Below are 12,712 nucleotides of genomic sequence, written 5' to 3'. Positions count from 1 at the left end.
GAGTTTTGCTATTTAGGGAGCAAAATAACTGAAGATGGTCGAAGTAGAGAGGATATAAAATGTAGACTGGCAATGGCAAGGAAAGCGTTTCTGAAGAAGAGAAATTTATAAACATCGAGTATAGATTTAAGTGTCAGGAAGTCATTTCTGAAAGTATTTGTATGGAGTGTAGCCATGTATGGAAGTGAAACATGGACGATAAATAGTTTGGAGAAGAAGAGAATAGAAACTTTCGAAATGTGATGCTACAGAAGAATGCTGAAGATTAGATGGGTAGATCACATAACTAATGAGGAAGTTTTGAATAGCATTGGGGAGAAGAGAAGTTTGTGGCATAACTTGGCTAGAAGAAGGGACCGGTTGGTAGGACATGTTCTGAGGCATCAAGGGTTCACCAATTTAGTATTAGAGGGCAGCGTGGAGAGTAAAAATCGTAGAGGGAGACCAAGAGATGAATACACTAAGCAGATTCAGAAGGATGTAGGCTGCAGTAGGTACTGTGAGATGAAGAAGCTTGCGCAGGATAGAGTAGCATCGAGAGCTGCATCAAACCAGTCTCAGGACTGAAGACCACAACAACAACAATGTACCACACGATGAACAACAACTGTTCGACTAATATTGATAACGACAACACGTCTAGCCATATTCTGCTTTCATTTGTTTCGTCTTGGATTGTACTAGGGGCCTGGATAATAGGTTTTGGTTTTGTCGAAATATCCGTATGCCACACGCAAAGTCGTTGCGTCAACAACGGCCCTTAACGTTATCTTCTTCCTTATCAACCTGACCGACTGGTGCGTGTCTGAAGGTTTCGTTGCCAACAAAGTGATAAAAAAAGGAAAGTAACTGAAAACCTACTTCTTGATTTTTGTAACAGGTAGTTTGTTTCCTCATGAAGAGGTTCCCGACTGCGTGACATGGTGCAATGTTTAGCACATTGTAGTTGCATGTGAAAGGACGGAAGTTCAGATTCCCATCCGGCAATACAGAGGTGTCTTGGAAAAAGATAAAAACCCTTATCGCTTTCCGTGCGAGCTCTGTTTTCCATTATTTTATTACTACGATCGTTTCTCCCTATAAAGATTGGCGTCGACAAAATATTTTCGCAATCGGAGGAGAAAGTTGGTGATTGAAATTTCGTGAACAGATTCTACCCCAACGACAAACGACTTCGTTTTAATGGTGTCCATCCCAAATCCTGTATCATGTCCGTGACAGTCTTTCCTCTGTTTCCCGATACTACAAAACGTGCTGCTCTGTACTGAACTTTTTCGATGTACTCCGTCAGTCCTATCTGGTAAGGATCCCAGACCGCGCAGAGGTTCTCCGAAAGACGACGGACAAGAGTAATGTAGGCAATCTCTTCAGCAGATGTGTTCCATTTTCTAAGTGTTCGGCCAATGAAACACAACCTGTGGTTTGCCTCCGCCACAACTTTTCTACGTGTTCCTTAAATTGTTTGTAATTCTGACTACTAAGTGTTTAGTTGAATTTAAGACAGCTAGATTTTACTGATTTATCGTGTAACCGAAGTTTAACTTATTCCTTTTAGCACTTATCTCGATGACCGCATGCTTTTCATTATTTAGGGTCAGTTGCGAATTTTTGCCCCATAGAGATATCTTTTCTAAATCGTTTTGCAATCTGTTTTGATCTGATGAGTTTACTAGATTATAAACGGCAGCATCATCTGCAAACAACCTAAGACGGCTGCTCGGATTGCCTCCTAAATCGTTAATGTAGATAAGGCACAGCAGAGGGCCTATGACGCTACACTGGGGAACGCCAGAAGTCACTTCTGTTTTACTCGATGACTTTCCGTCAGTTACTACAAACTGTGACTTGTCTGACAGGAAAACATAATTCCAGTCACATAACTGAGACGATATTGCAAAAGGACGGAACTTCACTAACAGCCTCTCATGTGGTATATCGTCAAAAGCCTTTTGGGAATCTGGAAATACAGAATAAATGTCTTGTCAAGAACACTCAACACTCGCTGTGTGAAAAGAGCTAATTGTGTTTCAAAGGTACGATGTTTTATAAAACCTTGTTGACTGTGTGTCAATAGATCATTCTCTGAGAGGTAATTCATAATGTTCGAGCACAATGTTGTATCGTTGCGTTCTTCAGTCCTGAGACTGGTTTGATGCAGCTCTCCATGCTACTCTATTCTGTTCAAGCCCATTCATCTCCGAGTAACTACCACAACCTACACCATCTGCTTACCTCTCCTCCCTCTACGGTTTTTACCATCCATGGTTCCTTCCAGTACTAAACCGGTGAGCCCTTGATGCCTCATAACGTGTCCTACCAACCGATTCCTTCTTCTAGTCAGGTTGTGCCACAAATTCCTCTTCTCACCAATTCTGTTCAGTGCCTCCTCATTAGTTACGTGATCTACACATCTAATCTTCAGCATTCTTCTGTAGCACCACATTTCGAAAGCTTCTATTCTCTTCTTGTCCAAACTATTTATCGTCCATATGTCAGTTCCATATATGGCTACACTCTATACACATACTTTCAGCGTGGACTTCCTGACACTTAAATCTATACTTGATGTAAACAAAGTTCTCTTCTTCAGAAACGCTGTTCTTACCATCGCCAGTCTATATTTTATATCCTCCCTAATTCGACCATCCTCAGTTATTTTGCTTCCCAAATAGCAAAACTCCTCTACTATTTTAAATTTTAAGTGTATCGTTTCCTAATCTAATTCCTCAGCATCACCTGATTTAATTCGACTACATTCCATTATCCTCACTTTGCTTTTGTCGATGTTCATGTTATACCCTGTTTTCAAGATACAGTCCAATTCCCTGCAACTGCTTTTCCAAGAGCCTTGATGTCTCTGACAGAGTTACAATGTCATCAGGAAAACCTCAGTGTTTTTATTTATTCTCCCTGGACTAGTCCAGACTTTTCTTTTGTTTTCTTTACTGATTACTCAATATACAGAGAGAATAACATCGAGGATAGGCTACAACCCTGTCTCAATCCCGTCTCAACCACTGCTTCACTTTCGTGCCCCTCGACTGATAACTGCCATCTGGTTTTTCTGCTACTCTCTTACAGCACAGAAGTGCATGATTTTGTTCGCATGCCAGAATGTTTGATGAGGAAGCCGGAATGACGGTTGTGGCAGCTGGTTCCCCACATCTTCTGCCAGAGTCTTTTAAAGAGGAACAGAGCCGCCTCTTTAGAGCTCCGACAGGAGTTTTCCTCCGCTGGCACCCTTTTTTTCCTGCTACGGCAAGGTGTGCTGCTTATATAAAACCACTTGTATAGGGCAGCAAGACTTTGATAGTTCATTGATATGCTTCAACAAATTATTTATACCTTGACACATGTAAACAACAAATAACTACTCCTAAGATAAGGTTAACACCAAACCATTTGATTTAAAAGGTTACAACTTTGCTTCCGCCGTTTGCCGATAGGTGGCAACAACGGTAAATAGAGGTCGAAAGAAACAGATCGCAGACGGCAGGCAGTTAGCTTGGACCTCGGTCAACCTAACCTCTTTCAAACAGTAGTCGATTTGTGTCTACATCACAAAGTTGTTCTTGATTGAAAATGTCGGTTTTCGAGCCTAATTCTCCCCATTTGCGGGAGGTTTTGCTGTTTGGTTTCAATGCGAAGAAAACATCGGCTGAGTCTCATCGAATGCTCTCAAGTACGTATGGTAAGGACGCCATTAGTGAAAGAACGTGTCGTGAGTGGTTTCAACGCTTCAAGAACGGTGTTTTTAACGTCGTAGACCTGCATAGTCCTGCGTAGACGTGCATAGTACCTCGAAGGAAATGGTCTATTGACACGCAGTCAAAATGTGTTTAGAAAACATCGTTCCTGTGAAACACAACCAGCTCTTTATTGACATGAAGTGCTCAGTGCTATTGACAAGGGATTTCAGGCCGATTCCGTATTCCTAGATTTCCTGACACTGTACCACACAAGCAGCTCGTAGTAAAATTGCGTGCTTATGGAATATCGTCTCAGTTATGTGACTGGATTTGTGATTTCCTGTCAGAGAGGTCACAGTTCGTAGTAATTGACGGAAAGTCATCGAGTAAAACAGAAGTGATTTCAGGCGTTCCCCAAGGTAATGTTTTCTGTTCCTTACCTATACAGGGTGTTACAAAAAGGCACGGCCAAACTTTCAGGAAACATTCTTCACACACAACGAAAGAAAATATGTTATGTGGACATGTGTCCGGAAACGCTTACTTTCTATGTTAGAGATCATTTTATTACTTCTCTTCAAATCACATTAATCATGGAATGGAAACACACAGCAACAGAATGTACCAGCGTGACGTCAAACACTTTGTTACAGGAAATGTTGAAAATGTCCTCCGTTAGCGAGGATACATGCATCCACCCTCCGTCGCATGGAATCCCTGATGCGCTGATGCAGCCCTGGAGAATGGCGTATTGCATCACAGCCTTTTACAATACGAGCACGAAGAGTCTCTACATTTGGTACCGGGGTTGCGTAGACAAGAGCTTTCAAATACCCCCATAAATGAAAGTCAAGACGGTTGAGGTCAGGAGAGCGCGGAGGCCATGGAATTGGTCCGCCTCTACCAATCCATCGGTCACCGAATCTGTTGTTGAGAAGCGTACGAACACTTAAGACTGAAATGTGCAGGAGCTCCATCGTGCATGAACCACATGTTGTGTCGTACTTGTAAAGGCACATCTTCTAGCCGCACAGGTAGAGTATCCCGTATGAAATCATGATAACGTGCTCCATTGAGCGTAGGTGGAAGGGTAGGTGACGAAACTCAAATGAGCTCTAACATGGAAATTAAGCGTTTCCAGACACATGTCCACATAACATCTTTTCTTTATTTGTGTGTGAGGAATGTTTCCTGAAAGTATGGCCCTACCTTTTTGTAACACCCTGTATAAACGATTTGGGAGACAATCTGAGCAGCCGTCTTCGGTTTTTTTGCAGATGACGCTGTCGTTTATCGACTAATAAAGTCATCAGAAGATCAAAACAAACTGCAAAACGATTTAGAAAAAATATGTGAATGGTGCGAAAATTGGCAGTTGACCCTAAATACCGAAAAGTGTGAGGTTATCCACATGAGGGCGAAAATGAACTCGTTAAACTTCGGTTACAACTTAAATTGGAAATAACACACAGAAAATGTTATGGGGAAGGCTAACCAAAGGCTACGTTTTATTGGAAGGACGCTTAGAAAATGTAACAGACCTACTAAGGAGACTGCCTACACTACCCTTGTCCGTCCTCTTTTATAATACTGCTGCGCGGTGTGGGATCCTTACCAGGTAGGACTGACGGAGTACATCGGAAAAAGTTCAAAGAAAGGCAGCACGTTTTGTGCTATGACGAAATAGGGGAGAGAGTGTCACAGAAATGATACAGGATTTGGGCTGGAAATCATTAAAAGAAAGGAGTTTTCCGTTGCGACGGAATCTTCTCATGAAATTCCAATCACGAACTTTCTTCTCCGAATGCGAAAATATTTTGTTGACATCCACCTGCATAGGGCGGAACGATCACCACGATAAAATAAGGGAAATCAGAGCTCGTGCGGAGAAATATAGGTGTTCATTCTTTCCGCGCTGTACGAGATTGGAATAATAGACAAATGTGAAGGTGGTTCGATGAACCCTCTGCCAGGCACTTAAATGTGATATACAGAGTATCCATGAAGATGTAGATGTAGATAGTGGTGGAAGAGAGAATGTTTTCGAAGATGCAGAACTCAAGAAGAATTTGCACGATTAGTGGGAGGGGCACCAGCAAGCCATTTCAAAACGTCTCAAGGCTATGGGGATGATTCAGAAAGAAGGAACTTGGGTCCCGTGTGAGCTGAAACCAAGAGACGTTCAACGGCGTCTGTGTGTTTGTTAACGGTTGCTTCAGAGGCAAAAACGGAAGGGATTTCTGCATCACATTGTGACCGGGGATAAAAAATGGGTTCATTACGATAACCCTAAACGCAGAAAATCATGGGGGTGTCCCGGACATCGTTCCACCTCGACGGCCAAACCGAATAGTCACGACTCGAAGATCATGCTCTGCATTTGGTGGGACCAGCGATGGAAAATACTTTGAATGATACATATGTACCCAATTTGTTTCATTAAAGCCTCAAATGTCAGGGAGTTAACGGCGGAAGCAATGTTGTGCACTTTGTACATTCTATTATTTTTTTGGATACTTTGCGCATCGATCGCAATTCATCGAAAACGCTCGGGTCGTGATATATACCTCAGATAAGTAAAAATATTACTAGAAATATTTTACTGTATTTGCAATCTTTCCAATTTTACATAATTTTTGGCAGTCATTTTAAGTTCTTTTCAGCCATTTTAAGACTCTTTTTAGCCCATCTTTGTCACTGCAGTAACACCTTAGGCATATTTGTACGGGCGTGAAGTGCACTTTATACAGAGCAACAGGTCATTAAGTTTAACTGATAAAAAAATGGTGGCTAAAACGTTGTTTTGTGACTACAGAACCATTGTGATGGTGATATAACCTTTGCCATGTGTTCACTACGTCATTTAAAACTGCATTCATGCCTCACATATGATATTACTGCATAATTTATATGCGTAAGTACGGTAACTATGAACCTCTGTATCCCGCTAATGGATAGTGATCTTGAACAAAGTTTGAAGGCTTCCCAACGTCATCGTCTTAAGAACATATGATAATTATTTCTATGAACTACCATTAATAGACATTACTGAAGTGGCCCTCCCACACCTACTACCTTTGGTACCGAAAAGTCATGTTTTTTGTCAGAAAGCGCTCGTGAACAAATGGTGCTGTTATAAGCTGCGTAAGATTCACCCTAGACCACACCTAAAGAAGAAGAAACATTCGATCTGCTCAGTTTGCCTGCACTGGAGGAAGTGTGTATGGTTTAAATTTGACCCTGTAGTTCAGAATAGCCTTATATCAAGCAGTAACAACAGGAGTACGTAAGAGTCTAAAACTGGCTGAACGAAAGATTCTCAGCGGGACAGTGGGACCTCGAAGAACAGAAGGTAGTCAGTTTTGAAGACGTGCGAACCAAGAACTATACACCAAGGTAGAGAGAATCTCTGACATCACCAGGAAAAGGAGGAGAGTGATCTTCGGACACAGCCTCATATCTGACCAGGGGAGGGTAACACAGCAAATAGTACATTTTTCGGTGAAAAACGGAACCAAACTGCGCGGATCCAATATCTGAAGGGTATCTAGAAGAAATGCGAACGAAGGAACCAGGGAATACAGTAGAGTAATTTATAAATTGAAAAAAATCAGGCTTTCACGGGTTTAGAGAACAGAACTAGACCCATAACAGAATCATCATGGACGGAAGAGCGAAGAAGGATGCAAAGGACGAGAACGAAACAGTATTGGACAAGGAGAGGGACCAGAAGAAACGAGCTGATGCGAATTAATGTTGTCCTCACACGGCCAAAACGAAAAGAAGAAGAAGAAACTACACCATGGACGTTCTTCCTATACGTACACAAATGGTCGCTAGGCCGAATAGTATCCAGAACACTTGAGACCTTATCTCTGTGACCAACAGAACCCAAGACATGACTCCCTGAAAAACGCCAACTGCCGTGCACGAACTGATTTGTATCTTTCGTGTGAACCGTGCAGACCACATTATTGTGTTGTACCGGTAGAATACATGTGAGTCTTGATCAGATATTTGTGGCCCTCGTTGTGTATATGTTCCCTCAAACTGCAGCTGATTAGTAAATAACAAATTCAGGATCAGCCTTTAGTTGGTGGTTGCAGCAACAAGAGAACAAGTAAAGACAGGAAACAGGTCGTGAGGTCTAGACACTCGGTCATAAAATATTTTGGTCCATGTGCACGTCTTACGTAACACTGAGTGCAGTCGTATGGGGGATTTTGTGTGTTTAACTCCACCACCCCGCCCTCATACCAACCCACCCCTCACTTACGTCCCAGGCCGCTGGTAAAATGCTTAATGCAAAAGCCAATTATACCTGTAAACCCTACATACAAAGTTACGAGCCGGCCTCGGTGGCCGTGCGGTTCTGACGCTGCAGTCCGGAACCGAGGGGCTGCTACGGTCACAGGTTCGAATCCTGCCTCGGGCATGGGTGTGTGTGATGTCCTTAGGTTAGTTAGGTTTAAGTGGTTCTAAGTTCTAGGGGACTTATGACCTAAGATGTTGAGTCCCATGGTGCTCAGAGCCATTTGAACCAAAGTTACGAGATCTACTACTAACTGACGAATCTAGGAATATACTGCACCTCCTACGTATGTTGGACAAAATGAGACTAATTATAGAGAGCGCAGATTTTTCCCGCGAATGTAAAAGAGAAACAACTTAAAACGTTGTAAACCGGAAGTGTCTTCTGCCGAGCGCTATGCAGTGGTTTGTAGTCTATGGATGTAGATATGGAATCTGTGCGTCGGTTTTCTTACTGCGAGACTCTTGGTAAAGATAAGCTTTAAAAAGGTGTACTTCTCACTGTTTATTCAATATAAAAACTAGTTGGAGTTTACAATGCCAAAAGTCGACAGTAAACTACGATTTGAATTATCATAAAAATTATAATAATTACAGAGTCAAGAATGACGAGGTGTTTCCAAAACCCGCATAGCTGTATGAAGGTGCTTTATTCGCAACTACCGATTTCACGTCACTATAGACGCATTTGAAGTTTATCTGCCAAGAATACAAATCGCAGATTGAAAGATTGAAATGGTAGAAATAAAGCACATTCATACAGATGTATGGTATTTGGAAATACCCATCATTCTTGACTTTTCAATTGTTATAATTTTTCTAATAATTTGAATGGTTACTGAGTGTTGAGTGTTGGTGTTATTATTATCCACAGTACCTCTGAACTGTGACTGCCCTCCCCATAAAGTTGTTTGTAAAAGAAATATTTCCTGCAGCTCTCTCCGTAGTGAGCAGTCTAAACTGCTTTTCAGTAGTGGTAGTGGTTATTTTTGTGCACACGGTAGTCAGACATCGTTACGGAAGAAATATCCTAATTGGAACTCATTTTTAAATTTGGAGATTAATGTTCCCACTCTCATTTTGGACATAAGACTGTTGTGCAAAGAACTAGACGGAATATTTGGATCCGAACGTTGCCTTTAAAATCTGTCATAGAACCGTAACTTCTCTGGATTTTCTAATACATTTTTCTCCAAGATCTGACACAGAAAGTAGTTACACGCTATGCACACATCCCGTATTATAGGTAAGCAAGTTGCGCTATCTGTTTATTATTTTTCAAATTGAAAGTGCAACAATTTCTGTTTTTGCTACATTCCTGAATGATAGCATTAAAGCAAGATTGGTCTTTGCCATCTTTTATCATCTTATGCGGTACACACATGTATAACAAGCTGTACTTAGTGTGTTTCACTTTCCATTGAATTACTAGGCAGTTTTAGTAGATGAAAGCTAAAACTACGAATGAAAACACACACAACACTAGTGTAATATTATTTATTTTACAAACAGGCTTTCGGCTGTTACCTGATCTACAGGTACAAAGATAAGTATGTGGTGCAGTGAAGTTTTGTTCAGGCAAATATTTTAAACTAGTGCATCTATAGAGTATCTCCATTTCCAGAGTTGAAAAATGTCAACATCAGGTTTTAGGATTAAAACAACAGATTTTATTTCAGTGTAAATGCGATGTAAGATTATTTAGCTAAGACAAAATATGTGACACATTAATTAATGGACCATATACAAATTACCACTGTTGTTCACAGAAGAAAAGAAACTGAACAATAAACTTTGTTTACATATTCGAAAGGTGTGGCAGAACAAAATAACTTTTTCTTTAACAGTTCCTAAATTACAAACAGATAAAATAGAGTGGTGAAATTAAGCAGGTAAGTGAATCAGCTGTGGTTATACAAACTATTTTTCTTTCACAAGAAAAGAAATTGTGTAAATGAAATAGACGGAAATGGAGCTTGTGAGTAAGAGGGGGTTGGGGGAGGGGTGTAATTTGCAACATGGCCTCGCTGCGACTTTGAGAAGTATCTGCAGTTAGAAGTGGCGAGTGAGGGAACTGTGTCTGGTCATTCAGTACTGAGCTTGGGCTGATGAATATATGTTTATTAACTTCAATTACTTCGAGATAGTTCGTCACCCCTTACTTTATTTTATCTTAGTTGAAAAATCTGACGTAGCATTTACACTGAAACAACCCATCTTGTTTTATTCTTAAACCTATCGTTTACATTTTTCATGTCTGGAAAATGTTAAAATTTATGTGAAATCTTACGGAACGTAGCTGCTAAGGTCATCAGTCCCTAAGCTTACACACTACTTAACCTAAATTATCCTAAGGACAAACACACACACACACACACACACACATGGCGGAGGGAGGACTCGAAGCTCCGCTGGGACCAGCCCCACAGTCCATGACTGCAGCACCTAGACCGTTCGGTTAATCTCGCGCGGCTCATGTCTGTAAATGGAGATACTCTCTAGATGCACTAGTTTAAAATACATCATGCAACAAAATTTCACTGCACTACGTACTTATCCTTGTACCTGATGATTGCATAACAGCGGAAAATCGATTTGTGGAAAAGTAATAAATACTGTAGAATTTTACATCAAAGTATTAAAGATTCTACCAAGAACCGACGGAACATTCGATCGATGAAAGCTAAAATATTTACCACTACAAACCTCGGTATGGTGAGGTTCTTCCACTCCTCAATCGAAAGGTTGGAAAATTCCCTGCCAGGAACGTAGCACCAGTGATCTGGAGTCTGCATAGCCAGGTAGAACACGTTGAGACTCATCATGTCGAAGCATGGGGCAAAGCAAACGAAGACGATATTTAGCCTCGTCTGGAACTTCCCCCTGGAGCCAATGGCTTCCAGGACCTCCTCGAATGCTGGAGCAGCCTTGGCTTTTGTACTGCATTCTGGGATTCCAGTCCTCTCCTGAAAATGAACAATGAAACAGGGGTTTCACTATCGCCCTCGCTGGCAGGGAAAAGTAATGAGTTCCCAGCAAAGCACGCAGACGTTTATTTTTTTTAAGCCTACAGACTTATTATCTAGCTGGCAGAGCATATGAGCAATAGTTTTGGGTGTCTACAGAGTTAGCTGGTCCAGTTTCCAGTGACCAACAGCAGCAAAGTTACCAGTCTCATTGGCAACAATGAGGCTAATTATTAATTGTTCATTGCTTGCTGCATCGAAAGTAGCTAATTTTTTTGACAATATTTTAACCAGTTTCATTTATTTATGTCTATGTATAATCATTCAGTCCATCCTCTTTGCTGTCTTCTCTTACAATTCTTGGTTTTGTTTGTTTGTTGGATTCAGTTCTTATATACCTATGACTCACTCTTGTCAGTATTGGTTGTTTGAGGTATTATTAATAAGTACAGTGAGAGATATACTCTGTCAGATCAGCGTTAAGTTATTAATACCTCGAAATGACCAACGTTTGTGCAGTAGCAGTAATACACTCGAAGACAAAAGAAAAAAAAAGGCGCACCAGGTAAGTATAATCCGGATGCGACGAAAAGCGGAAATCTGTAGATAAAATGTACATGTGCTGCAAAAAAAGAAAAAAAAAGGAGTAGAATTTCAGAAAAACTGAGTGATTTATTCAGTAGAATGAGCTTCATAAATTGAGCAAGTCAATAACGCGTTAGTCCACCTCTGTTCCTTATGCAAGCACTTACTAGGTTGATCCATAAGTTCGTTGCCTCTTTCCGTAAGTTTAATAAACAAAACAGATGCACATAACAGGCACTTTAGTCATCAGTAACATACTCTCCTTCACTATTTACAACAGACTGCCAGCGCTGGGGTAACTTTTCGGTTCCTTGAGTGTAGAAATCACGTCCTTTTGAGGCGAAGAACTCATCGAGCCATGTTCGGGGCACATTTTCGTCTAGAAAGGTAGTTACTTGAAGGCTGTTCCCTAGACAGTGGAAAAAGTGAAAATCTGAGGACGTAAGATCAGATGAATCAGGTGGATACGCAATGATTCGCCAAGCCAACTCGCATATAGTGTCTTTTGTCAGTCTAGCAGGATTTCGAGCGGGCTTTATCAACTTCACACGCGCATTCTTCCTGGTCGTTGTTTTTGGACTGTGTCTGCAATCCCTCTCTGTGGGATCGGTACCAGATAGGGTTGATAGAACAGATAGAGAACATCCAACGGAGAGCAGCGCGCTTCGTTACAGGATCATTCAGTAATCCCGAAAGCCATACGGAGATGATAGATAAACTCCAATGGAAGACTGCAGTGGCTCGGTACGGACTTTTGTTGAAGTTTCGAGAACATACCGTGACCGGTGAGTCAAGCAGTATATTGCTCCCTCCTACGTATATCTCGCTAAGAGACCACGAGGATAAAATCACAGAGATTGGAGCCCACACAGAGGTATACCGACAATCTTTCTTACTACGGCCATTACGAGACTGGAATAGAACGGAGAACCGATAGCGGTACTCAAAGTACCCTCCGCCACACATCGTCAGGTGGCTTGTGGAGTATGGATGTAGATGTAGATGTTAATGATAATAAATGTCAACATTGGTGGTTACACCTCGTGGAAGCAATTCTTATCTCACCACACCGTCACTGTTCCACCAGATACATAATATTATTTTTTGTGAGTGTGTGCGTCTTTGTACGAGGAGCTGCTGCTTTGTCTGGGCTCAGACATT

At 41.3% G+C, this 12,712-nt stretch overlaps 1 protein-coding gene across 1 annotated transcript in view; it reads right to left on the bottom strand.

The window, feature by feature from the left end:
• The window catches only part of LOC126355717 (solute carrier family 22 member 7-like), a 488,802-nt gene that overhangs the window by 461,849 nt on the left and 14,241 nt on the right, over positions 1-12,712 (bottom strand). The window contains exon 2 of the mRNA XM_050006085.1: positions 10,707-10,966. Coding sequence (XP_049862042.1) covers positions 10,707-10,966 — 260 coding nt within the window. The remainder of the gene's footprint in view (positions 1-10,706; positions 10,967-12,712) is intronic.

Source organism: Schistocerca gregaria, chromosome 3, assembly GCF_023897955.1.
Source record: "Schistocerca gregaria isolate iqSchGreg1 chromosome 3, iqSchGreg1.2, whole genome shotgun sequence".
NCBI lineage: Eukaryota > Metazoa > Arthropoda > Insecta > Orthoptera > Acrididae > Schistocerca > Schistocerca gregaria.
Note: the sequence above shows the minus strand (reverse complement) of the source record. Positions and strands in the feature narration are given on the sequence as shown.